Below are 26467 nucleotides of genomic sequence, written 5' to 3' on the forward strand. Positions count from 1 at the left end.
TCAGTCACTTTGTAGTAGAAATGGCTTGAGTCTGCAGCCTCTCCTGTGTCTCCGCAGCTGCTCAAAGCTTTCCCAAGCATGAGTGTAAAATGAACACGTCTCTGGTCAGTTTCATGGCTGCTACTCAGAGCCCTGTGAGCCTGGGGACAGTGACAAGGATCAAGTCACTTTCACTTCTTCCATCCAGCAGCCAGAGGGCGCGAGGGAGGCTGCAGATGTACCAGGGTCCTACTCAGAGGCTGGTAGAGAAGAAGCAGTGTTCAGCACCCTGGAGAGAACGGGTGAGCTGTACCTACCCCTCACTAGGGGACCTCCCCCCATGTTTCTTAATGATCTCTGGCTTCCAGGTTTACTCCTGTGGCAATAGGTGTCTGAGCACAGGGTGGGGTGTTCTGGGTTCAGTTCCCAGCTCTGCCACTGACTCGCTGTTTAGCCTTGGGAAAATTGCTCCCCCACAAGCCGACCTGATGGGCTGCAAGGGTTAGTCGCTGTTTGTCCAGGGCTGTGAACCTGTGCAGCGAGAGGCAGGATTGCCCAGTGGTTAGGGTGCTCCCCTGGGCTTGGAGCATCTGCATCCAATTCTCTGCCCTGCAACAGACTCCCTACGGGACCTGGGGCAAGTCCTTTAGTCTCTGTGGGCCTCTGTGCAATGGGGCTACCAGCCCTGCCCTGCCTCCCGGGGGCGTTACAAGGGGCAATGTGCTGTGACTGTAAGGTGCTCAGAGGCTGGGGGCTGGTAGATACTGACGAGGTAAAAGGAAGAGTTGTCGAGGTGTTAAGTGTCAGCGGAGGGAAAACGTCCCAGTTTGCCCAGCCTGTGTCTGTTTGCCGAGGCCAGGAGCATTGTGGGTGTTCTAAATCAATGCTCCGATGCTCTGCCTGATTTACTTACAGGAAATCGGTGCTGCTAGCCTGACATGAGTGAGCAGGAACAAATGAGCAGGTGGGAGTGGGCTGAGAATGAACTAGCACCTAAAGAGCTCAGCTTCCAGTGTGTGTGGGGCTTGTTGGCAAACGTGGGAATCAGATGCTGTTGGGAAGGGCTGATCTCTTCTGGGAGAGGGAGTTGCCCCTGCTTATTTTTGTGGCTTTACAACTAGATGGTTTTTCAAGTGTTTTTCTCTCCTCTGTTGCTGTTTGACGGCTCCCACAACCGCAGGGGAAACTGATTAAACCCCTGCCCCCACATACACATTGGTCGTGTGGGGAACGATGATATACGTGCAGGGCTGGCAAATGCCCAAGCTGGAAAAAACAGAAACAAATCGTTATGTTTAAGCTTCCTAGTAAGGGGTCCTTGCCACAATGACAGGTGAGGAATGTTTCCGATGGAAGTGATTGTTTGTTTGACCACAGCACCTTCCAGGATCTTGCTGTATCTCTGTCCACGGGCTGTGAGTTTTCGTGTGGATACGTGTAATGGCTTAAAAGTTGTTACTGCTCATCCAAAATGACCAGTCTGTGGTTGCAATACAGATGCCCCTGTGATGAGTTAAACCCCCCTTATGGGATGCCACCTGAGGTACTGGGATTTCACTGAGCCCGCCTGCTCCACTAGCCTGGGCTCCCTCTCCCTGTTTTGCTGAATCAGGCTCTCTGGCAGCACACACAGGTAGGGAGCACCCGCTCTCTATGAGACGGTTCAGCTAGGAAATTGCCCAGCACTCAAGTGCAGCTTCGCTCTGGAAAATACAGCCAAGATCATATTGTCTTGTGCTGTATAGAAAGATCTGCACAGCGTGAGCTCATAAAAATTCGCCTTCTCCCTCAATGTGAAGAGAGAGATGCACAACTTCTTCCCCCCCCACCCCCCAGTTAGAAATCGCACAAACTTTTGTCTTTTGGGGAGGGGGGGATTTAGCACCTCTGAATGACAAAAGTTTTGTCGCTCAATTGCCAGTGTAGACATAGTCTAAGGGCTTGTCTACACTGGCACTTTACAGCTCTGTAACTTTCTCGCTCAGGGGTGTGAAAAAACTGGGAGAGCTCTGTTCTGCCGTGACCACACAAGCCACGTGACAGCGCTATCGTGGGTTGCCAGTGTAGACCAGCCCTTTGTCTGGACTCAGCCCTTGCCTTTCCTCAGGTTAGTTCCTTTGTCTCTTCAGGTGCTTTCAGCAGTCTTTCTTCTCAGGTGGGAAGGCAGTGAAGGGAGAGTCCTGTTTGCCTTACTCCCCAGCCTTCAATAAGATTTACATAAGGCGGGAATCTTTTGTTTCCCAGGCTTGACCTCCCCCTCCTTTTAGTGGAAAATTACTAGATGTCCAAGGTGGTGGTTGGTACCAGGTGACAGGACCACCTGACCTAGTAGTGTCACAGCTACATCCCGGGACACCTCTCAGGGCTTGTCTACGCTACCAAATGTTATTGACAAAACTTATGTCGACACCCAAAAGTCAACAAACAAAACTTGCCAAAGGGTGTTCACACCTGCTCCCTCTGTCGGCAGATCATGTCCACACTGGGGACACCCATCGTGGACAGGGTGAGCAATGCACCATGGCCATGTATCCCACAGTGCAGTGTTGTGAGAAGGAGGAGCTGATCGCTGCGTGAGTTCTCCCACAGCCCCCTCAGCTGCCGAGAGCCGCATCACGAGTAGCTCTGTGAGCTCTCCCTGTTGAGGAATGTCCCCGTCCCCCCGCAGCAGTAGTCTGTGTTCCTAGTGCCGGGCAGAACAGGAGCAGTCCAGTGATTTGCTCTTTGTTTGTTCCCCAAAGGGAGCAGCACACAGATACTTCCCGGAGCTTTGAAAGGGGAGGGCGCATACCTGCAGGGCAGCAGAGATCGAAACACTGAGCAGAGCGATCAGGGCAGGCATTGTGGGATACTGGGGGAAAGCCAGTTCTGTCCACAAAACAATCAGCAGTGTCTACACTGGCGCACGCGCTCGCTCTCTCAGGGATGGAATATTTTTGTCCCATTGTCGTGTATATGCTCTTTTTGTTGTTGTTGTTGCCAAAAGGCAGTTTTTGGCCACGAAACTTGCCAGTGTAGACAAGCCCTCAGTAAGGAGAGAAATAAGTATCTTCAAAGTCTTATTGTTTCTTCCTAATGGCCCATCAAGGCTGATGGCCTGTTGTCTGGTGGGTGTCTCCCAAATACACACCCAGTTGTAATTGTTCCATAGTCAATATGTAGATTCAGAACTTCAGAGTCAACTTTAGATTCAGAAATGATCCAGGCACACAAATTGGATAATCGCATTCAGGAAATCAGAACCTTTCCAATGAGACCTTACAAAACCCATCTTGCATATTCACTCCATAACCATATTTCTATGAAGAATATGGGGTGTAACGTCACAGCCCCTTGCGGTTTGCATAGTGCGGGGTAGATCTAATTCACCCTTTTGCATGTTTCTCTTTCAGATAGTCCCTGGTCCACCTTGATGCTCCCTGGAAAAATGGAGATGGCAGAAGAAGAAGGTAGGGGCTGGAACATGACTGACAAAGTGAGTTTGGCCTGGTTTTAGGTTTGTTGCTGTGCAGAGAAACTCAGGTAACTTATTCCTGCTGCACTTCGCCAGGCGACTGCTCCATTGGAAGGAGCTTTTAGCGTGTTGGTAGATCTGGAGGTGACCCGTTTGCTTGATCCCCCCCCGCTAGCCCCATAACATGACTCTCTCCAGCTGCAGGCATGTCTGTGCAATCTCATCACGGCTGTCCTTGTACCCAGAAAGGGGTGGGGCCCAGTAACCTGATCGAGGGGCGGTTTGGGGCTGCCTGAGAGACTCAGGACAAACATGAGCAGCACCAAACTGAGAGAACGGACTACTGGGAAATCAGATTGATGGGCTGCTTTGATTAAAACGTCCAGGTGTGCGAGGGTCCCCTAATGGCGACTGGCCCTGGGATCATTGTGCAGCACTACAAGCCCAGGTGTCATGATTCTGGGCTTAATCCTGGTCTTTCCTCAGTGGAACGCTATTGCCTTCGATGCCATCGCTCCTGATTTACACCAGTGCAAGTGGCAGCAGAATCAGGGTCCTGGGGAAAGCGGGATTCAGTTCCTGGCTCTGCACAGACTTTGTGGGACCTTGACAAGTCACCTAGGGCTGGAGCTCTGGAGGTGGAGGTCTGCCATTCAGCGACTTCCGCGATGGCTGTGGGGGCTCAGCACCTCTGAGAATCAGGGGCCAGGTGCACAGCGGCGTAGATTGATGTAATTCCACTGAAGTCAGTGGTGCTGCTTCAGTCTACCCCAGGCCCTGAATCTCTTTGCCTTACTCCTAGCTAGTGTCCCCATGTGAACTTTGATACCAAGTCGTTGGACACCAGATAAGTTCTCTTGATTACACAAGAATGGCCATACTGGGTCAGACCCATGGGTCACCGAGCCCAGTATCTTGTCTTCTGACAGTGGCCAATGCCAGGTACTTCACAAGGTATTTATTGAGCGATCCATCCCCTGTTGTGCAGTCCCAGCTTTTGGGCAGTCAAAGTTTTAGGGACACCAGAGTATGAGGTTGTGTCCCTGCCCATTCTGGCTAATAGCCATTGATAGATGGACCTATTATCCAGGAACTGATCTCTTTTGTGAACCAAGTTTATGATTTTGGTCTTCACAACATCCCCTGGCAAGGAGTTCCACAGGTTGACTGTGCGTTGTGTGAAGAAAACTTCCTTTTGTTTGTTTTAAACCTGCTGCCTATTCATTTCATTTGGTGACCCCTAGTTCTTGTGTTACGAGAAGGGACAAATAACACTTCCTTATTTACTTTCTCTACACCAGTCATTATTTTATAGACCTCAATCATATCCCCCCTTAGTCGTCACTTTTCCAAGCTGAAAAGTCCCAGTCTTATTAACCTCTCCTCATACGGAAGTTGTTTTATGCCCCAAACTCTTTTTGTTGCCCTACCAAATTCACAGTCCATTTTGGTCGATTTCATGGTCATAGGATTTCAAAAATCATAAATGTCACGATTTCAGCTATTTACATCTGAATGTTCATGGTGGTGTAATTGTAGGGGTCCTGACCCAAAAAGGAGTTGTGGGAGGGAAGGGTCGGGGGGGTGTCACAAGGTTATTGTAGGGGGGTTGCAATACTGCTACCCTTGCTTTGCGCTGTCTTCAGAGCTGGATGGCCGGTGAGCGGCGGCTGCCCCTCTCTCTGTCATCCACAATGACTCCAAGATCTTTCTTGAGCACTAACAGCTAGTTTAGGACCCATCGTTTTGTATGTATAGCTGGGATTCTGTTTTCCAATCTGCATTACTTTGTATTTATCAACATTGAATTTCATCTGCCATTTTGTTTTCCAGCCATCCAGTTTAGTGAAAACCTAAGTTCCCTCTAAGCCAGTGGTTCTCAAACTTTTGTACTGGTGACCCCTTTCACACAGCAAGCCGCTGAGTGCGACCCCCCCCCCCCCAATAAATTAAAAGCACTTTTAAAATATATTTAACACCATTATAAATTGTGGAGGCAAAGCGGGGTTTGGGGTGGAGGCTGACAGCTCACGACCCCCCAGGTAATAACCTTACGACCCCCTGAGGGGTCCCGACCCCCAGTTTGAGAACCCCTGCTCTAAGCTGCGCGGCTCCGTAGCAGCCTATTAAGCGCTGCTCAGGCTGCAGCAGGGAGAGATGCCCCAACCCAGCCCGGCCCAGACCTGCGGCAGCCGGGTGAGAGGCGCCCCTCCCCCAGCCCAACCCCGGCCCGGACCTGCAGCAGCGGGGTGAGAGGCGCCTATCCCGCAGCCCCAGCCCTGGAGCTACTGCGGCAGGAAGAGGCGCCTCTCCCCCCCAGTCCAGGTGCTGCCGCTGGGAGAGAGAGTGGGGGGGAGTCCTCTCTCCCTGCCGTAGCCCCAGGACAGCCTGCACCCCAAACCCCTGATCCCCAACCCCACCCCAGAGCCCGCACCCCCAGCCAGAGCCCTCATCTCCCTGCACCCCAACCCTCTGCCCCAGCCCTGAGCCCCTCATCCCTGGTCCCACCCCAGAACCCACATCCCCAGCTGGAGCCCCCCTCCCCCTGCGACCCCAACCCTCTGCCCGAGCCCTGAGCCCCCTCCTACACTCTGAACCCCTTGGCCCCACCCCCGCCACATGAATTTTGTTATGTGCACCAATATGGCAGTGATGTGTGGGGAAAAATTAGAGGGAACACTGGTGAGAACCCTTTGTAACACTTCCCAGTCAGCTTTAAACTAGCAATTTTGTATCATCTGCAAATTTTGCCACCTCACTGTTTGCCCCTTTTTCCAGATCATTTATGAATATGTTGAATAGGACTGGGCCCAGAACAGACCCCTGCCTGGGGGACACCACTATTTACCTCTCTCCATTCTGAAAACTGACCATTTATTCCTACCCTTTGTTTCCTATCTTTTAACCAGTTACCAATCCATGAGAGAACCTTCCCTCTTATCCCCTGACAGCTTACTTTGTGTAAGAGCCTTTGGTGAGGGACCTTGTCAAAGGCTTTCTGAAAATCCAAGTACCCTATATCCACTGGATCCCCCTTGTCCACATGTTTGTTTGACCCTCTCAAAGAATTTTTGTAGATTGGTGAAGCATGATTTCCCTTTACAAAAGCTACGTTGACTCTTCCCCCCCCCCCCCCCCCCAACATATTGTGTTCATCTCTGTGTCTGATAATTCAGCTCTTTACTGTAGTTTCAACCAATTAACAATGGATCAATATTTCTTTCCAGATATAAAATTTATCACCGATGAGAAGTTTGACTTTGGTCTGTCTTCTCCTTCAGACAGGTAAGATTGAAGGGCCAGAACCTCGGCTGGTGTCAGTCAACCTGTCAGTGAAGCCAACAGCTGAATTACACCAGCTGCGGGTCTGGTTTATTATCCATTCCCCTTAACGTTTTCTGTCTCTGTGCACTGAAGGGCCCTCCCAGGTTTCTGATCACGCCGATGGCGCTGAGTGGAAAGCCTGCTAGGAGGGCAGAGCTCTGTCCATGCCCCTCCCGCCTCACTCCACGCTGGCAGGGTGTCGGGCCTTGTGGCTCTGGGAACCTGGCACAGGAGGAGCGAGAAAACTGGGCTTGCGGTGCTTCAGCCTTAACTTGCCAAAAAAGCTATGCCTGGCCCCTTGTATCCTTGACAAACATGGTGGGATTCAGCCACAAGCATCCCTCTGGGCCAGCTGCTCTCCTGGGGTCTGACCCTGCCAACATGGAAGCAGACCTCCTGCCTTCGCTGGGACCAGTCGTGGGCGGACAGTTACTGGTGCGCACACAGGGTCAGCCCCTTGAGTGGTAAATCTGATCAGCCACTGCAAAGCCGTAAAGCTGCCAGGTCAGACACGTACGAAGGGCAGGGCAAGTCCCACCCAGGCAGGTCAGCCAGGCTCTGACTGGCTCCAGTTAGTAACCAAGGTGCAGCTGGAAAGAGGAAATACTTCCCTGTCTCCGGCTGTAGCCTGAGCCGTGCGGAGCTGGGTGGTCTCCGCTCCGTCCGGGCTCTGGTAACCGTAGCTTTGCCCCCACAGCCAGGAGGAGGAGCGTGTCGAGGAGGAGGAGCTCCGGCACGTTGACAGGGGCGTGGCACAAAGGCTCGACCTGAACGTGCAGCAGAGGGAGGGCGCCAGAGAGTGCCTGGCCCGATGGAGCCCGCTGAGTCCCGAGAAGCTGGAGGAGATCGTGAAGGAGGCCAACCGGCTGGCCGTGCAGCTGGAGAGATGCAGCCTGCAGGAGAAGGAAAACGCCAGCTCCAGGGCGCTGGGTCCAGCCGGGGAGCCCCTTATGCCCGCGCGGCTCCTGCACAAGGAGCGGGCGAGCCCCCGGAGCCCCCGGCGCGAGACCTTCGTGGTGAAGAACAGCCCTGTCAGGGCGCTGCTGCCCACCGTGGAGCCAGGAACGCCCCTCCCCCTGGGGAAAAGCCCCTCGCCATGTGCCAGAGCAACGCTGACTCCCCCCCGCCTCCGACACAAGCTGGGCAGCTGCTCCGCTGGCAGCGAACGGCTCCGTAAGAAATCCACCCCCAGCAAGGGCCCTGCTCTGTCGCCCACAAAGAGACCTCAGAGCAGCAAGAAGGTAGATGGGCTGCTGAGAAGGGGAGGTGCTGGGGGGCCTGCGTGGGGCTCTGTCCTCCATGGCCAGCTCTGGCAGGTGAGGGGTTAGTCTGGAACTCAGCCCCCCTTCCTGCCAGAAGGGTGAAGGAGCGTTCTCTCCCATCCACCGCGAACCTCCTGATCTGCTGCTCCGTGTCTGGGTCCCGGTGCCTTCCTGGCACTGCACAACGCTCATGCCAAGACCCAATGCTTGTAAATTTCTCTGCTGCCCACAGTTCCCAGTAGCAGCCATGAAACTGACCACAGGTGTCTACTTTCAAACTGCAGGCACCTGCGAAGAGCTTTGAGCAGCACCAGCGGCACCGGCCCAGTCTGTCTGCAGACTCAGGCAGGCAGCGCTGCACCCAGGTCACGTGAGGGAGGTTTGGCCTCCCAAGCATAAGATCAAGGAACTCTAGTTCAACAAGCGAAAACTTTAAATTCTGCCTAAACAACTGGCTTTGACCCAGCCCTTCCCTGAGGGAGGCCTCCCGTTTGTCCATGGCAAGTCATGACTTTCCCGCCATGCAAAGTGCTGTCCAAGAGCAAAGTATTTATCAGCTTTCCCTCCTGTAAAGTGGAGCCAGTCCCCTGGCATGAAACGTTCACCTCTTGGTGTCCTCAGGAGGTTGGGGTTCCTCCTGCTGGCCCTGGGGCTGAAAAACCAGGGCAGTGAGCTGAACTGGGGCATCCCATGCGGCAGCCAGAGCAAGAGCTGGGCTCGTGGCAGTGCCTTTGGGGGAACTGTTTGAATGAACCGAGCCTGCGGGTGTGCAGGCAGCAGGTGCTAACGTGTAGGGACCCGTGTGGGGCACTGGGTGTGGGCTCTCTCGTGTCACTTAAGGGTGCCCAGTCCCTGGGCTCACATCGCTGCTGGGCTGTCGGGATTCCCAAGTTGAATGGGACTGGGCCAGGTCAGCACAGGGGTGGGGGACCTCTCAGGAGCACCGAGGGGCTGCAGGGAGGAGTGGGGGACCTCTCAGGAGCACCGAGGGGCTGCAGGGAGGAGTGGGGGCCCAGTGGGGGTTGCTGTCTCCTATGCCCCAGTGCGGCCCTAAGGGGGGCCCTGTGCTGCTACCCGGGGTGGTCGTTCAGATGGGATCTAAAACCGAGGCCCTGGCCGCTTATGGGTCTTAAAAGATGCCCTGGCATCAGGAGTGTGACCTCCAGCATGTTCTGCCTCCTGAACTCCCACAGAGCTACAGCTGGAGACAGTATCTCTTCCCCCTCCCCCCGCCACCCAATCCTCTGCTGCTGCTGTGGAGCCTTGTCCCGCCCCCCAGAGGTGACTGCCTGACCCCCCAGGTTATTGCTATGTCAGTTTGAAGACTGCAGTGTGCTTTGGGGTTTCGGTCGCCAGGGAGAGGCAGGTGTCTGATCACCGCTTCACCTCACTTTATCCCTCTTGCCGCATTAGCTGAGCCTCCAGGACCCGCCCCACAGCCGTGCGTCGCCCGCAGCGGGGAGGAGAGAACCGATGGGCCCCAGGTCGTCCCCCGCCCAGCCCCGCCCTGCACAGGAGCCCTCGCCGCCCCGCAGGAGAGCAGAACCACTTCAGGAAGCAAGTGCAGGTAACCAGGCTTCCGAGCACACTGCTGAGCATGGGGGTGGGGGGCTGATCCTGCTCGCTTCGCCCTCTGTGCGGGGCATGCCGTGCAGCGGCAGCATGGGATCGGGGGGGTCTGCATCCCTGTGTGCCACCGAGCCGGGCCCTGCACCGTCTAGCACGTAGTGGGCACTGGGGGCAGCGTGGGCCCATGCAGAGGGGCAGGGGCCGATGCCTCCCAGGTTCATCAGTAGCAGATCGGCTGCGCTGCCCCTCTGCCTTTGTGGGGAGGATTTGGGATCCCAGGGTATAGACGTCCCAGGCAGGATGTGTCCCTGAATGGCCGTGTGTTTGCAGGTCCCTATTGCTGCCCCTGCCAGAGCCGGCCTCAGGGTGTCTCGCATGAGGTCCCTGGGAATCCACTCCCACCCTTGCACGCCCTTCTCATCCAGCAGGGAGCCAGTGCCCCCTAGTGCCCTGCTCTGGGAGGGGCCTCCTTCCAGTGGGGAGAAGAAAACAAAATGGGTTTTTATGCCTGGAAAATAATTGTCATGTGCCAAGCAGGACGGGCTGGCTGGGACTGGGTTGGCCTCCAGCATGGACCAGCTCCAGAGAAGTGCTGCTAACCCATTCTGCTGAGCCATCAGGGCCAGGGACAAGCCCACGCTTCCCAGGAACCAGCCATCAAATCAGGTCCCTCCAGTAGCCCAAAGAGTCAGCCCCGGATGTCACCCAGGTCTCGAGCTAGCCACTGCGCTTTGTGCCGGCAGTTGTTGGCAGCCACATTTCGTGGCTCTGAGACAGCCTGATGTGAGGATCTGTCGGGCGCCAGGCCTCGAAGTGCTGTGGCTGCAGAGGGGGAAAGGGGGTGCAGAATCGGATCTCAGTCACTGTCACCTGCAGCCACTGGCAAGATCGGCTGCTGCCTGGAGTGGGAGCCGAGGGAGGGCAGGGGAAGATGGGGATCGCAGCAGCGGAATCAGGACAAACATGTTCAGGCCCTGGCCCCTCGGTCAGCGATCTGCACTCAGTGATCAGGGGCTGTGGGGGGAGTCCAGGGCCAGGCTCGGGCTTTAAAAGCCAGTCGGCATCCGGGACTACGAGCAGGGGCAGTAACTGTGGAGCCTCGGGTGATGGGGGGCTATTGGCAGCCCCGAGGGACTGTGAGCGGGGTGGGGAGGGGTAATGGTGGAGCTCCTGTGGGGGGTAGCAGCAGGCCCCTCCAGTGACTGGGGATTGAGGGGGTGGCAGAGCCCCTAAGGGACTGCGAGTGGGGGTGGGAGTAAGGGTGCCCCCCACCCAAGGAAAGGGGGGCATGGGGGGCTCTCTTGGGACCTGCCTGAATTCAGCCTTAATGGCTCCTGCTTTCCTTTCTGCCCCATCAGGTCGGGCTAAGGCCTCCAGGGATGATGCTCCCCAGCTCCCAGCCAGCGCCGGGCCTGCCCGCAGTGCACATGCCCACCAGACCCAGGCCACGAGCACGGCCGCCCCTGTGCCCACGAGTCGCCACCTGATGCCCAGCGGCATCCCCAAGCCAGCCAGTCGCAATGTCGTCCTGAGCAGGGCTGCCGTGTCCAGGAGGCCCAGCCAGCCGCAGCCCATGGGCCATGGCTCAGCTGGCAGGAGGGTGCTGCCGAGCGCAGCCGGACAGAGAGGTGAGAGCCCCGGGGGGGGGGGGGGGGGGCAAGCAGAGCACGTCACTCGCCCCAGGATTGGGGACTGGGACAGACCCGCGGGGAGCTCCCGTGTCCTGCTCGCGCTGGGCTGGGACTGGGTCTGGGTCTGAGTTAGCAAGACTCTGCGTTAGCAGGGGGCCAAGGCAGCCCTTCCCTGGGCAATTAGTGCCTCCCCCATAGACGCCACCCCTGAGCCAGCCTGGCTGTGCCCATGTCAGCCCCGCCCAGCCCCCCAGAGCAGCCCCGCGGCCCCTAGTCCTGCTGGGAGCTGGAGCCGCTTGCAGAGTGTAAACGGGGGGGTGGCCCACCCCGCCCCCTGGGATCCTGTCCCAGGCTGGAGCTTTGTGGGCACACAAGCTCTAGCTGGGCTGCCCCTCCCCCCAGGAGCATGGAAGTGTCTCTGCATTGTTACAACGGTCTAAGCGGTTGGCTCGTGCCCTGATGCCCATAGGGTGCCACTTGGTGGCACCTGGAACTGGATCTCCATTTCCAAGCAGTGACGCTGCCCAGGTTACTGCCAGGTTTGCCAGAACCAATTCCCCAGCCTAGCCCAGGCCCCCGAGCTGCTGGCCAGGAGCCCCAGTGGCCCGGGCCATCTGGTGCTGGAGAGAGATCTCAGCAGCATCCTGTATCCTTGTGCCCTAGAGGCTCAGACGTTCCGGCTGGGCTGCGCTTCCTGCTGACTTTTTCCTTTGCCCGCAGGCCCCGGCCCCCAGCGGGCAGCCCCTCCAGGCAGCAGGCTGCAGCCGCCCCGGAAGGTGACCTTGCCCAGCTCTCTGAGGTAAAGCTCTCCCGCAGTGTGGGGTGTGAGCCGTATGGGAGCAGAGCTGCAGATCAGAGCAATCCCTGAGAGCGGTTTGCCCCAGGGCTAGCGCCGCCTGCAGGCTTCCTACGTAACTGCATGGACACTTCAGGAGCAAAGCTGCCCGTCGGTGAGAGCAGAGTCCTTGCCTGTGGCCAGGCCTAGGTTGCAGCCACCTCGCTGCAGGATTCCTGTGGCAGAAGCTGTCCATCTCGCCCTGTGTGTTCTGCAGCCCGTCAGTGGCTGTCTTGTTCATTAACCCTACAGCCACTTGTCCTCCCCGCCGGCCTGGGGCTGCTCCCTGAGAAATCACTTTGGCTTTGGCCCAGGATCCCCCAGCGCTAAGGGCCCAGCACCCCCAGTTGAGCCAGGTTTGCAGCAGGGCTCTGCATGGTGGGTGTTGAGCTCTCTGGAAAACCTGGATCCATGTCGTCCCAGCACATGGGCTTTGGTCTTTAATCTTCCTCCCCCTGGCCATCTGCGCCCATTGATGGATGTCTGACGCCCCCAAGTCCATGTGGCCTGCCTCACTCGGCTTCCTGCCCTGACACTGGACTGCGATAAAACGGTTTGGGACCAGACACCGCCGAGACCCCGATCCTCCTCGTGCTGGCAGAACCGGACTGACCCTTCACCTGCCTGCGGGGCATTGTCTTGCTGTGCCCGGGCATCTGTCAGCAGCACATGCCAGCTTGGAGGACACAGGAGAACTCAGGACCGCCACCTGCTAGGCTGGCAGCCTGAACTCCCCAGTTTTGAGCCTCCGGAGTGAAGGCGCTTCGGGGGGGTCGTGGTTAGTTTTACTTTGCTTTTTAGATGGAGGAGTGGGAAATGCTGAACTTGTTCCGTGCGTGTGGACCATGCTGGCCTCGCCTGATCTCATATGGCGGCTGCCTCCCTACGTGTTTAGTGGTTATAGATGGAGCGGGCCAGGAAACGGGGCTTCCCTGGAAAATCAAAATCCAAAGTAGTTTGATTCTGAAATGCTGCCGCAGTGCCTTGAGGGAGTTGTAGTTCAGGTGTCTTGTGCCCCGTTGTTCTCTAAAGGTTAAGCTCCCTGGTCAGACTACATCTCCCATGGTGCACCATGGAAAGGGGAAGCAGTGCCTCATGGGAATTGTAGTTTGGGTGCCTCACACTCCCAATCTCTGTGTGCCAGGCTCCCTGATTGGATTCTGCCTCCATTACTTGCTCTGGCCTGGCATTTGCCATCATGCATGGCCTCCTCTCACCAAGAGGAGAGACCATGGGGCATGATGGGAAATGTCTCAAAAAACTATATTACAGTTGGAAAAGGTACAGAAAAGGTCAACAAAAATGAGTAGGGGCATGGAACAGCTTCCATCTGAGAGATTAAAAAGACTGGGACTGACTGTTCAGCTTGGAAAAGAGACGACGAAGGGAGGATATGATAGAGGTCTATAAAATCATGACTGGTGTGGAAAAAGTAAATGAGGAAGTGTTATTTACTCCTCATAAAACAAGAACTAGGGGTCACCTAATGAAATTAGTAGGCAGCAGGTTTAAAACAAACAAAAGGAAGCATTTCTTTACACAACGCACAGTCAACCTGTGGAACTCCTTGCCAGAGGATGTTGTGAAGGCCAAGACCATAACAGGGTTCAAAAAAGAACTAGGTAAGTTCATGGAGGATAGGTCCATCAATGGCTATTAGCCTGGATGGGCAGGGATGGTGGCCCTAGCCTCTCTTTGCCAGACGCTGGAAATGGGCGACGGGATGGATCACTTGATGATTCCCTGTTCTGTTCATTCCCTCTGGGGCACCTGGCATTGGCCACTGTCGGAAGACGGGATACTGGGCTAGATGGACCTTTGGTCTGACCCAGTAGGGCCATTCTTATGGTCTTAGCCCTGCCAGGGAGCCCAGGCAATAGAGGACAACGGGTGCATGAAGCACCACGACTGCATTTCAGAATCAAAATACTTAGTTTTGGGATGAGTTTCTCAACAAAAACTGGAAAATTTCTTTGGAAATTAGAGACACTTCATCCCAAATTCCTGTGGTTGAAAACTCAGGTGTCTGACCCAACTGTTTTTGAAGGATGGAGGAGTGGCACTAGGGCCCTGGTATAGACCCTGGCACAGGGCACTAGGGCTCTGGGCAGCCCACCCTGGCAGGCAGGTTAGGCCCACAAATGAGTTGGGTTTCCAGGGCTGCCTTCGCTCCTGCTGTGAGTTACTTCCTGTGAGCACGTCCCCACTGCTTGCAGTGGGGCTGGAACATCCTTCCCTGTCCCAGGGGCCTCGCTGCCCTGGCAGAAAGGTGCCGGCGTGGGGATGAAAATCCAGCCCAGCTGCAGTAGGGGCGGCAGAATCTGGTCCCAGGTCATCGTGTGTGTGTGTGTGTGTGTGTGTGTGTGTGTGTGTAAACAAATCTGTGAAAGCTGGGCCAGATCCTCAGCTGGTGTAAACTGGTGTCTCTCTATCAGCTGCAGCAGAGCTACCTCCATTCCACAGGGGTGGGAGGTCCTGGCCCTGTATTGTAACATTAACCCTTCCCCCTCCAGCGCTGGATCCCTAGACCCACCACACCCCTGGCTCATGCCGTGAAGCTGACCCACAACCTGTCAGTCTAGCTTCAGGCTGAGCAAAGAGCCCCGATGGGCGCAGCACAGCCGGACCGTCCCTTTGCTCTGCTCTGGATTCTCGGTGTGGGAGCTCGGGGATGGGGGGGACTAGGATCCTGTGTTAGCCAAGACCATCTCGTGCTGCGCAGCAGCGCCCCCCAGGCTCTGTAACTGGGGCCTGAGCCTCGGAGAGGCCCCTGGAGGTAGTATCCGAGCCGAAAGCGGCTCAGCTGATCTGGGGCCCGCGTTCTTGGGAGCCAGCCGGAGCCACCTGTGGCCTGATCTTCAGAGGGGCTGCAGGTTTCCAGCTGTTCGGAAAATCTCCCCCATGCTTCAGGTGGGTCTGCGAACACTGGCGCTGGTGTGAACTGAGCCCCCCGTGGCGGCTGGCCCTAGCTACCTGGCACAAGCGTTGTTAAAAGAGGAGCTATTTTACTCTGTTTATGGGCATTGAAACACTAACGCTTGCAGAAGGGCTCGGCTCCGTACCTGACTCTCTCTCTTTAATACACTCTATTTTTAAACAAAGCCGGTGGCTGTTGGTCTCTTTCCCGCAAGGCAGCAGCTGGGCTGGGGAGAGAACTGAGCAGGGCCCTGGCAAGCAGCGTCCAGCCCTATGGAGAGGCCCATCCCGGGCAGCCTGTTGTGGGAGCTGGGCCTCTGGCTCCCTTTCCTTGCAGAGTAACCCCCTCTGCAGACCTGGGAGAGTCGGGCCCAGGGCATTAACGCATGTAGGGAGCTGCTGGGGCTGCGCTGGTGCCTTGTCACCCAGCGCGGGTGCTCCCGCCAGCAGAGCAGCTCCCGTGTAATTGTCGCCTTCTGGCCCGGGCAGGGGAGCAAGTTCAAGCCCGATGAGCTCAGCCCCCCCCAGCAGGTGCTAGGACACCCGCCCTGAGCCCCAGGGTGCTGCTGCTCCGGCTCCATTGCACCAGCTCAGCCGGGGCATGGGCCTCCCTGCCCCCACCCTGACATCACCTCTTCTGGCAGCCCAGTGGGGAGCTGGGCATGGGGGCCCTGTGCAGGGCCACTGCGGTCTTTCCATGGGAGGCAGGTGCCTATGGCTCAGTCCTAGGGACTTTCCTGAGGTCACCCAGTGAGCCTGCGCCAGGCAGAGGGGGCAGGCCAGGCCAGAGACGCTGACCCCGCCCGCACCAATCCCTCCCCTGCCCATCCCCACACCAACCCTGCCCACACCCAAACTGCTACCTACAGACCCCCCTGCACAATACAGCCCCCCTCCCCCACAACACCCCACACCTACCCCTGCAGCACACTGAGGGGGCAGGGGCTGTTCCCCTAGCAGAGCTGCCCCACCCCCAAGAAACACCCCCAGGTTCTCTCCTTCTGGGAGCAGGCCTCAGTCAGCACTTCCCATGCTGTGCTGCTGCAGTGTGCCAGGCACTGGGGGGGAGGGGGAAGACTCACACTGGGCCCCTCTTCTCGAAGCCCCACTCCTGGGCCAGGCAGGCGGCTTTGGTGGCTAGGACATGGTGGAAAAGGCTCATCTACGGGGGGGAGAGGGTGGGTCAGCAGCGGGAGGCAGAGCTCCCCCCCCGCCCCTACGGGGGTAGGGGAGCAAATTCAAGCCAGATGAGCTCAGCCCCCCCCAGCAGGTGCTAGGAACCCCCCCGAGCCTCGGGGGTGCTGCTGCTCCAGTTCCCTGCCCCCACCCTGACATCATCTCTTCTGGCAGCCCAGTGGGGAGTCAGGATTGGGGGCCCTGATTAGGGCCACTGGGGTCTTTCCATGGGAGTCAGTGGGCTATGGCTCAGTCCTAGTGACTTTCCTGAGGTCACCCAGTGAGCCTGTAGCATAGGTGGGAGCAGAACCCAGGACTCCTGGTGCCTATGACCCTGCCCCAAACTCAACCCCCTGCAGAGCCTGGCCCAGAACCCAGGGACCTGCCTTGGCTCCGCTGCGCCCCCCTGGGGTGCACCCCGCAGGGGGGGAAGCTCCAGCATTGGCCGAAGTAGCTTCTCAGCCAGGACTGGGTTTGAATTGACACACAGGCCGAGTCCTGCAGTAAAACAACCCACCTGGGCTGTGCACTCGGCAGAACTGTCGCTGGATCCCCCCAGCGGGCCCCACACCTCGGAGGGGGCTCTGGCAGCAGGGTGCCTGGGCGAGCCTGGGTCCAGCTGATGCAGGGCTTTGGGGACACAGCGGTGAGGGTGGGGTAACCAGAGGGGCCTGACCCCAGACCAGGGGCTGGGAGCAGAGCCAGGGTGCTGCCTCATGCTCTACAGATCCCCGCCCCCCCCCCCCCAGCACTGAGCTAACTGGGGGCTGTCACGTGTGAGCCACCGGGCGGCATCCGCCCCTGAGCCCCCGGGGCTCTCACAGCAGCTGAGCCCATTTACACCGGCTGAGGCTGGGTCAGAGCGTCCCAGATCCTCAGCTACCTGCCTTCCCCCCGCAGCAGGCGTCCATGAGCCGAGGGCAACAAGCAGTCAGCCACGTGTGTGTGTGCCCACAGCTCAGGGGGTTAGGGCCAGAGCCCGGGGGTCGCTCCTCACACGGCTTTGCCCAGTCGGCCCCAGAGCACATGGCTTCACGCAGGAGGCCACAAGTCGGGGCTCAGCTGTTCTTCACAATACAACAGCTAAACAAACCCCAGATCCAGCAGGGCTGGGGCCAGGGGGCCACAAAACCAGCATGGAGCTGGCCACGGGTTGGGCCTGTCCCTGTCCCCCTGCACCACTTGTTCTTGGTGGGAGGCAGAGCTGAGGTCCAATGTGGGGCCCAAGTGATGGGGGGCATCCTTGGGGCAGCACACAAGGGTAATGCCTCGGGCCTGGCCGGTCTCATGGCACAGGACAGCTTCCCCTTATGCCCAGCGGTTGGGCCCTTCCTGGCTGCACCCAGCCCAGCCATGGGGCTGGTCAAGCCCCCGAAGTGGGATCTGGGATTTTTGCCCCTCCCCCATCAATAACTGATTCTCCAGCCCCCGTTGGTGGGACCGTGCCCCTCCTGAGACCCCAACAGCTCAGCCCTTCAGTGCCTGCCGGGGGATGCGGGACCTGGCTCAGTGGGGGGGAGGATTTTAGCAGCAGCAGGACCAAGTTGCAGCTTTACAAATAAAACCCCAGGAAGGGTTCAACCCCGCAGACCCATCGCTGGCCTGGGCACCGCCGCAAGCGCCCAGCAGGTTGGGGGGCCTCCTTTGTGCAGCTCTGGGAGGGGCTGAGCGCCTGCCCTCAGAGAAAAGCATCCCACACTGGGTGCCCCCAGATCCCTTGCCCCCCACTCCCCTCCCCACCGGCTCAAACCCCGCTGCGGAATGACACTGCAGCACACAGGCTGGGGTCAGGCTGGTTCTTTAAATAAAAAAGCATCCAGCAAGCGCCATCAAATTAACAATTACACCAGAGTCAACAGAGGTGTCATGTGTCCGCCCTCCTCTCCCCCCACCCCACCCAGCACCTCCCCATCTACCTGCAGCAGAGACAGGCTGGCCGCGGCCCAGGGGCTGGGGACACATATCAAAAAGCACTTTCCAAAAGTCCTGGTGGGTGCCCCCTGGGCCAGCGCTGTCAGGGGGCGTAGAAAACGAAGGCTTTGAGGCAGAAAGGCAGGTGTGGCAAGGCCCTCGCCCGGTGGCGTGGGAGCCCCTCATTCACTCAGCATCAGGGGGGTTGTTAGCCCTCCCCCTTTGTTTTGTGTGTGGGGTGGGGGGGTTGTCCACAATAATCACAGCCTGGCTGATGCAGCAGCAGGGGTCTCACCTCCCCCATCAGCCTTGGCTAAGGGCCTGGCGCTGCCAATGGGGGCCTGGCAACCCCGCCACCGTAGCCAGCTTTAAGGGCTTGACCCTATAGCAGTCCAGGAGCGTCTTTCCTGCCCTCCCACCCCCCGGGCACCTGGCCCAGCCTGCCAAGCTGGGGACTGCTGCTGTTGCTTGCCGCAGGTGCAGACCGTGGCCCTGTCTGTGGGGCCCTTCCCTCACCCAGCTGCCCCAGATGCTCTGCAAAGCCACCCCCAGCCACCTGCGCCCTGCCCCGATCCCCGGGGCGTCATGCGGCACAGCAGCACTGCATGGTACGGGCACGCCATGCAGCACCGTGCCAGCTCTGGAGATGCAGGGGTGTTCCAGGCCCAGCACCACCATGGCAGCATGTTCAGGCCTGGGGCCGGATCACTGTGGGGCCAACCCAGCCCCCGCTCATGTTCCCACACCTGGTCAGGCCTGGGGGGGGCCACAGTGAGATCCCTGGGGTCTGGGTCAGCAGTAGCTGGGGCACTTGGCCCTCTGCCAGGCAGCCCCACGTGGCAATGACCAACCCCAGGGCTGTTTTGGGGGGGGAGGGGCATGCCAGGCCTCGTTGGTGGGGCGGAATAGGGGCATCCAGCACAGGGGCCCAGTGGCACTCGAGCCAGTGCTGCGCCCCAGGCATCCAGTCCCATCGCGAGTGGCTCTGCACGGCGACATCTGTCCGGTCAGCCATGTGCCTGGAGCTGTGGCGTGGCCAGCATGAGGCTCAGTGCATTCACCAGGAGCCAAAGTGCAGCCAGTCAAGTACATCCATGGTCCCGGCCCCTGCCCTGCTCAGCACCAGCCAGCAGGGGGCTGCATTGGGCACAAAAACCCTGGCGGGTCGAGGAAGCGCCCTGGGTCCTTTCACTCCTCATTGACGGGCCAGTGGGGCACCTGGCAGGAGCGTGGGGCGGTGCAGCTTGTGCCCCAGGTAGGGGCCCCGTCATCTGGTCCCCGGGAAGGAGGGGCCCCATCGGCTGGTCCCCAGGGCAGAGGGGCCTCGTCTGTTGGCGGCTGGTTCACGGGGCAGAGGGGCCCTGTCGGCTGGCAGCTGGTCCCTGGGATGGAGGGGCCCCGTCGGCTGGTTCCCGGGGCAGAGGGTCTCCATCAGTTGGCGGCTGCTCCCCAGGATGGAGGGTCCCCATTGGCTGGCGGCTGGTCCCGAGGATGGAGGGTCCCCATCGGCTGGTTCCCGGGGCAGAGGGGCCCCGTCGGTTGGCGGCTGGCCCCAGGGCAGAGGGACCCTGGCAGCTGGCGGCTGCTCCCCAGGATGGAGGGGCCCCGTCAGCTGGCAGCGGGTCCCCGGGCTGGGACAGCGGGGGCCCCATTGGCTGGTGGCTGGCCCCCGGGGCAGAGGGGCCCTGTCGGCTGGGCCCCGGGGGCCCGCTCAGATGGAGGTCTCGTCGCTCCTGCTCAGTGATCAGACACAGACCGAGGGGGGGGAACAAACACACAGACGTATGGTCATGAGCAGCTGGGCCGGGCCCCCGGCAGGCTGGCCAGGCGGGCGGCAGAGCCACATGGCGCGCATGTTAATGGAGGAAATTAAAGAACAGAAATCTGAGCGGTTGGGGGCGGGAGACAGAGAGGAGAGGGGGGGTTAGTGCGAGTGGAGAAGGCAGTGGAGGAGTTAGAGCAGGCGAGCGCCCCGGCAGGATCTTCCCCCACACCCCGAATCGGCCCTGCCCCCTCGCGGCCCCGGACTCCCGGCTCGGAGCGCTGGGCCAAGCCCCTGGCCGGCTGCTTGGGGTGGGGCAGGCTCCCAGCGGCTGGGGACAGCTCGGCCCGTCCTATGATTCGCAGGGGGCGGCCGAACCCTGCATGGAATTGGGGATGGGGGGAACTGAGGGTCCGGCCCCACAGCCCAGTCCAGCACTTGGGATTCACCCTGGCGGGGGGGCAGGATCCGGGCCCAGAGCGAGGGCAGAGCCGTGGGGGCACTAGGTCAGGGGAGGAGCCGTCTGGGGGGCGGAGCCTGGTGGGTTTGATGGGCACATTCACCTCCTGGGGTGATGGAGGCTGACGCCGGCGCTGGGGGGGGGGGGGGAGGTTGGGGTGCCGAGGGAGCAGTTCCACAGCCTCCCCCCACAGCCAGATCCCGGGCAGGGCTGTGGCACTGGCTGCCCTGCAGGTGGGCGCCAGGAGGGGTCAGTGGCAGGCCGGGATAGTGGCCTGCCCCTGCCCTGCTGAATCCGGAGGGTCTCCAGGCAGCACCTTGGCAGCAGGCTCGGCCCCAGGCACCTACTCACTCGGAGCCGGAGGAGTCCTCGTCCACCGTGCCGGCCTTAATGCTCATGGCGATGGGCGTCACCCCGTTGAGCTGCTCCTGAAGCGTCTGGCGGGGCCGCGGCAGAACCCTGCCCCCCCGGCTGCCCTCGCTGCCTGTCGAGGAGCCGCGTGATGCCACCATGCCCGGCGGGGGGGCCGAGAGCTCACTGGCTACAGGGCGGATGCTGTTCTCGCTGATGGTGGGGAGGCACTTCTTCTTCAGGATCCCTGCGGGGGGAGTTGGGGGGCCGTGAGGCTGGGGCGAGGGGAGATGGGAGGGGCCGTGAGGCCGGGCAAGGGGAGATGGGAGGGGCCCTGATGCCGGGCGGGGAGAGATGGGAGGGGCCGTGAGGCCGGACAGGGGGGAGATGGGAGGGACCGCGAGACCGGGGCGGGGACAGATGGGAGGGGCCGTGAGGCCGGGGCAGAGGGAGAGGAGAGAGGCCCTGAGGCCGGGGCGGGGGGGAGATGGGAGGGGCCATGAGGCCAGGGCGGGGGAGATGGGAGGGGCGTGAGGCCGGGCAAGGGGAGAGGAGAGAGGCCGTGAGCCCACGGCAGGGGGAGAGGAGAGAGGCCATGAGGCCGGGGCGGGGGGAGATGGGAGGGGCCGTGAAGCCGGGGCAGGGGGAGATGGGAGGGGCCGTGAGGCCGGGTGGGGGGAGATGGGGGCAGGTGGCTGGGACAGAGAGAGATGCTCGGGGCTTGCAGCCGGGGCGGGGGTGAGGGGGACCCTCCCGGTTCCTGTCCTGGGCAGGCGCCCTGTGCCGCGCTGCAGACGGAGGAATCGCCCCATGGGAGCAGAGCCGGCCCATCCAGCCTGGGCTCCCAGATCCTGCAGCCAGCGGGGCCGGAGCAGCTCCTGCGGCTTTGCCAGGCTCGCCTCACCCGCAGCGCCTGCCTCTCTGCAGCATTGGTCACTCCCGGCCTGGCAGAAGCCTGCGACCACCAGCTGCTACGCGGGGCCAATGCCACCCGGCGAAGGGCTGGAGAAGCCCCGCCCGTGCTGACCTCTCCCTGCCCACCCCCACACCAACCCTGCCCGCACCGATCCTTCCCGCTGTGTCTATAGGGGAAGCTCTGAGGACCCTCTCTAGGGTTGCCATATTTAAACAGTGAAAAAAGAGGACACTCCACGGGGCCCCAGCCCCGCCCCAACTCCTCCCCTTCCCCACCCCTGGCCCCGCCCCAACTCCAACCCTTCCCTGCCCCACCCCAACTCCGCCCCTTCCCCACCCCAACTCCGCCCCTTCCCCAAAGTTCCCGCCCCAACTCCACCCCCTCCCCTGAGCACCCCGCATTCCCCCTCCTCCCTCCCATACCCCGGACTCCGGCTGCTGCTGCGCTGGGGAAGTTGCTTCGGCCCCCGCCGCGGTGCAGAGCGGCGGGAGCCAGGAAAGTTGAAGCCCGGGGAGGAGGCGGCTGCGCGCTCGGCTGCCCTGGCAGATTGGGGGAGTTGTTAGGTTTGGCTTTGCTGCAGCCACTCGCACTCGGGGTCCCCTTACCATGCCTCCCTATTTTCCCGGACATGTTCGGCTTTTTGGAAATTCCTCCCGGACGGGGATTTAAGAACCAAAAAGCCGGACATGTCCGGGAAAATCCGGACGTATGGTAACCCTACTCTAGCCCCTGGAGCACCCCACCCCCACTCAGTGGTATCTGTGGAGGACCCTGCCCTGCACAGCACCCTCCCGCCAGCCTTGCAGTGCAGTGCTGGGCCCCCACCCCGGGGTGGGGGGGTGCTGGGTTCTCCGCTTACCTTTCTGGGGCTGGGCAGTGGGGTTGGGTAGCGGAACCAGCACGTTCTTGTCCAGGGCCTCCCCGTTCTCCCTGGGTGCCTCCTCCAGGGGTCCCAGCCACACCTGCCCTGCGGCCGGCTCCACCCGCAGCGTCTCAGGGCCGGCGTGCCCATCGCTCTCGCTGGCCGTGGTCACAAACTCCCCCGGCCAGTAGGGCTTGCCGTGGGCCGGCGGGTTATCCACTGGGGGAGAGCACAGTGAGCCGGGGACCCTGGAGCCAGCTCCCCACCACCCCGGGGCCACTCCTGCTCACGCCGGGCAGGCGAGGGGAGGGCAGGTACCCAGCGTGGGGCAGGAGCCTGACGTGGGGAAGGCACAGGGAGGGCAGGCGCCCGGGGTGGGGCAAGTGAGGGGAGGGCAGGCGAGGGGAGGGCAGCACCCAGCGTGCGGCTGGCAAGGGGAGGGCAGCACGCGGTGTGGGGCAGGCGAGGGGAGGGCAGCACCCGGCGAGGGCAGGGCAGCACCCGGCGTGGGGCAGGCGAGGGGAGGGCAGCACCCAGCGTGGGGCAGGCCAGGGCAGGGCAGCACCCGGCGTGGGGCAGGCGAGGGGAGGGCAGCACCCGGGGTGGGGCAGGCACCCGGGGTTACAGGACAGCCAGGGCAGGGGTGGAAAGGTGCCAGCCAAGAGAGCAGGGCGCTGCCCAGCCCCACGGCTTAGCCGCCTCCCCTCCCAGAACAGGGCTCCCGGGCGCTGACCCGCTGTGGGGGCTGCTCCCTCCCCTGCGGGCAGCCCCCAGGTCCCGCCGTTACCTTTGGGGGTGCTGTGTGGCGGCAGTTTCTCACTGGGGGGGCCCAGCAGGTTCTCCCAGCAGGGCTCCCCCGGGAACGCTTCGTCCTCGCTGTCCGAGGAGTGGGTGGAGGCGTAGGAGCCGCTCTGGTCGTCCTCCAAGGACAGGTCGCTGTCCGAGTCCGTGTCGTGCTCTGGGGCAGGGTCACACAGAGAGCTCAGCAAGGTGCCCGCGCCCCCACCCCCAGCCGGGCCAGCTCCCCACACCAGGCCACCGGCCTGCAGGGCCACTCCCAGCCTAGGGCATAGCCGGGAGGTGGATCCTAGTGCCGGGCTCCAGACACCCCCGTTCTGCCCCCGAGCCAATGGGCCCCTCCGGTGTGGCAGCCACCAGAGGATGCTGTCGCTAGCCACCCGCCCTGCGTCGCCCAGCAGAGGGCAGCACCGCTCCACCCCTCCTCACCGTTCGGCTGGTCCGTGGCCTCCAGGAAGTGGGCACCAGGGTCCGTCTGCCCACTGGGCACCTGGCAGCTCTTCAGCCCGGACTCCTCCCTGCAAAACACGGCCGGGATGCTAGAGCCACGCAGGGCCCGGCCACGCTGGGCTCCCGAGCCCCCCCACACGGCCCAACGCTGCCCCGGGGGACCCTGGCAGGGCGGGTGGTACCTGAGCACGAAGGGGATGTAGCTGTGCTGGCTCTTGCCGGAGTGCACGGTGCTGTACAGGGAGCCCGTGGAGGCACCGAAGGGCGTGTGGTACAGCCGGCCAGCCACATACGTGTTGTTGCAGTTGTAGGCCTGGGGGCAGAGAACAGGGGGGCGGACAGTGAGTCACTGCTTCCTCTGACACTTCGCACTCAGCGTGCTGCCCCTCCCCTGCCAGCCCAGCCCTGTGGTCCCCCTAGCCCCCCAGCTCTGCCGGTGCCCCTCACTCCCAACCCGCAGCCCCTGCTAGCCCAGCCCTGGGGTCCCCCCCAGCTCTGCTGGTGCCCCTCACTCCCAACCCGCAGCCCCTGCCAACCCAGCCCTGGGGTCCCTCCAACCCCCCAGCTCTGCCGGTGCCCCTCACTCCCGACCCACAGCCCCTGCCAGCCCAGTCCTGGTAGAGATGACGCCGCCCAGGGCAGAGAGCCAGGCCGAGGCATTAGTTACTCCGGCTGTGCGGGGCCGGCACTCACTGCGGTCAGGGTGGATTTGGTGGTGAGCGCGGGGTCTGTGCTGTGCTTCTTGCTGCAGCTGAACTTCAGAGCCTTCCTCACGTCCTTGCTGAAGATGATGCAGGCGAGGAAGATGAAGGGGCCCTGAGGGAGGGCGCGAGGGGCAGGTCAGAGCCTGCTGGGACTGAGCTGGGCCGGGGGGCCCGAATGGAGCCGGGGGGGTCCATGAGCCAGGGCCCCTGCCCCAACGTGCTGCCACTCTTCCTGCTGGGGGTGATGGCTCTGGGGGCAGAGGCCCGCACAGGGCTCCTCCAGAGGGGATCTCTGTGCCGGGCCCAGATCCCCCCCAGCCATCACAGCGCAACCCCCCCTCCCCCCGGCACCATGGTGTGAGGCCAGCTCTGGGCCAACAGGGCCACGCAGGGCTGCAGGGGCCTCTGGGTCACCTCTACTCAGGCTCAGCTTCTGGGCCAAACTGGGGAGACCCCCGCCCCCGCTGGGAAAAGGCCCCACCCATCCTGGGGGAAGGCCCCGCCCCCTGCCCCGCCATACCTGGAGGCAGTTGAAGCCGGCAAAGAGGTAGTGGAAGAGGATGGCGTCGCTGTTGACGGAGAGCAGGGCCAGGAGCCATGTCGCGCTAACCAGCAGCAGCACCAGGAATGCCGCCCGCAGCCCCGACCTGCGCCGGGCAGAGGGGTCAGGTCAGGCCAGGCCAGAGATGCCGACCCCGCCTGCACCGATCCCTCCCCTGCCTGCCCACACCACCCCGCCTGCACCGACCCCTCCCCCGCCCCCACCAACCCCTCCCTCACCCGCCCCCACACCAACCCCGCCCGTGCCGACCCCTCCCTGCCCACCCCCACACCAACCCTGCCCGCACCGATCCTTCCCCTGCCCGCCCACACCAACCCCGCCCACACCGACCCCTCCCCTGCCCACCCCCACACCAACCCCGCCCGCACTGACCTCTCCCCCACACCCGAACCACTACCTACAGACCCCGCTGCACAATACAGCCCCCCCCCCCAATGCCTCACACCCACCCCTGCAGCACACACTGAAGGGGTAGAGGCTGTTCCCCCAGCAGAGTTGCCCCACCCCCAAGAAACACCCCCCAGGTTCCCTCCCCCTGGGAGCAGGCCTCAGTCAGCACTTCCTGTGCTGCCCCGCCAGCCAGGGCTGCCCAGCTCTGCTGCAGTGTGCCAGGCACCGGGGAGTGGAGGGGGAAGACTCACACTGGGCCCCTCTTCTCAAAACCCCGCTCCTGGGCCAGGCAGGCGGCTTTGGTGGCCAGGACATGGAGGAAGACGCTCATCTACGGGAGGGAGAGGGTGGGTCAGCAGTGCGAGGCAGGGCCCAGGGCCCCCCCTGCCCGTACCCATGGCCCCCTGCCCCTCCCCACAGTCTGCCCAAGTGGCCATAGCGCAGAGCCCAAGGCAGAAGGGGGGATGCGGCTGCCCCGGCACAAGCCACGGGAAGCAGCCCCCAGGTCAGAGCCCTGGTCCAGCTGGGCTGGGACACTTTCAAGGAATTCATGGTAGGGGGGTTCCCTTCCTGGCTCCACATGACAGAAGGAATCTGGAGGCCAGTGGGAGGGAGAGCAGCAGGTTTGTTTGGCCCGGGCCCTTCCCTCGACCCTCATGGCTCTCCCCAGCAGGGGACCTCAGCGGGGAAACTGAGGCACTGAGAGGCAAAGGGGCCTGTCCCAGGTCAAACAGAAAGTCAGTGGCAGGCCTGGGAAGAGAACCCAGGAGTCCTGGCTCCCAACCGCCCTGCTCTAACCAGTAGACCCACCCCCCCCAGCAGGGATAGAATCCAGGAGTCCTGACTCCTAGTCTTCCCCCCCCGCCCACCTAGAATGAGTGTGTGTGGGGTGGGAGGTGCAGCCCACATGGGTGAGTGCCGGGACCCCATCGATGGTGTGTGTGGGGGGGGGGCAGTGTGTGCAGTGTGGGTGCAGGTAACGAAGCTGGGGCTGCTCTATGCAGGATTGACCAGCCGTGCCCGCGGGGGTGGTGGGGGCACCCTATGTGCGGCCCCTGCAACTGTGACGTCAGCAAAGGCTTCGACCCCGACTGCAACAAAACCAGCAGGGAGTGTCACTGCAGGGTGAGTGAGGGCGATACCACTGCAGAGGGA

General features: G+C 61.3%; 2 protein-coding genes across 2 annotated transcripts in view; one reads left to right on the forward strand and one right to left on the reverse strand.

The window, feature by feature from the left end:
- Positions 1-1305: 1305 nt before the first annotated feature.
- On the forward strand, positions 1306-12022 carry PSRC1 (proline and serine rich coiled-coil 1). Its single transcript, XM_065403391.1, has 7 exons — positions 1306-1312; positions 3372-3428; positions 6661-6718; positions 7455-7998; positions 9433-9586; positions 10947-11216; positions 11940-12022. The coding sequence occupies exons 1-7, from the start codon at positions 1306-1308 to the stop codon at positions 12020-12022; spliced, it is 1173 nt and encodes a 390-aa protein (XP_065259463.1).
- Positions 12023-19913: 7891 nt separating this feature from the next.
- The window catches only part of CELSR2 (cadherin EGF LAG seven-pass G-type receptor 2), a 62261-nt gene continuing 55707 nt past the window's right edge, over positions 19914-26467 (reverse strand). The window contains exons 27-35 of the mRNA XM_065402979.1: positions 25564-25643; positions 24881-25007; positions 24350-24472; positions 23839-23969; positions 23636-23724; positions 23196-23366; positions 22406-22627; positions 20631-20877; positions 19914-19941 (exon numbers count right to left, since the gene is read on the reverse strand). Coding sequence (XP_065259051.1) covers positions 19914-19941; positions 20631-20877; positions 22406-22627; positions 23196-23366; positions 23636-23724; positions 23839-23969; positions 24350-24472; positions 24881-25007; positions 25564-25643 — 1218 coding nt within the window. The remainder of the gene's footprint in view (positions 19942-20630; positions 20878-22405; positions 22628-23195; positions 23367-23635; positions 23725-23838; positions 23970-24349; positions 24473-24880; positions 25008-25563; positions 25644-26467) is intronic.

The sequence above is a fragment of the Emys orbicularis genome, chromosome 4 (genome assembly GCF_028017835.1).
Source record: "Emys orbicularis isolate rEmyOrb1 chromosome 4, rEmyOrb1.hap1, whole genome shotgun sequence".
Taxonomy (NCBI): domain Eukaryota; kingdom Metazoa; phylum Chordata; order Testudines; family Emydidae; genus Emys; species Emys orbicularis.

Bases quoted from the DNA above. Each gene is read 5' to 3' on its own strand.
- PSRC1 (XM_065403391.1), top strand. The intron at 6,719-7,454 runs GTAAGATTGAAG...TTGCCCCCACAG, and splicing joins CTGTCTTCTCCTTCAGACAG to CCAGGAGGAGGAGCGTGTCG. The intron at 7,999-9,432 runs GTAGATGGGCTG...TTGCCGCATTAG, and splicing joins GACCTCAGAGCAGCAAGAAG to CTGAGCCTCCAGGACCCGCC.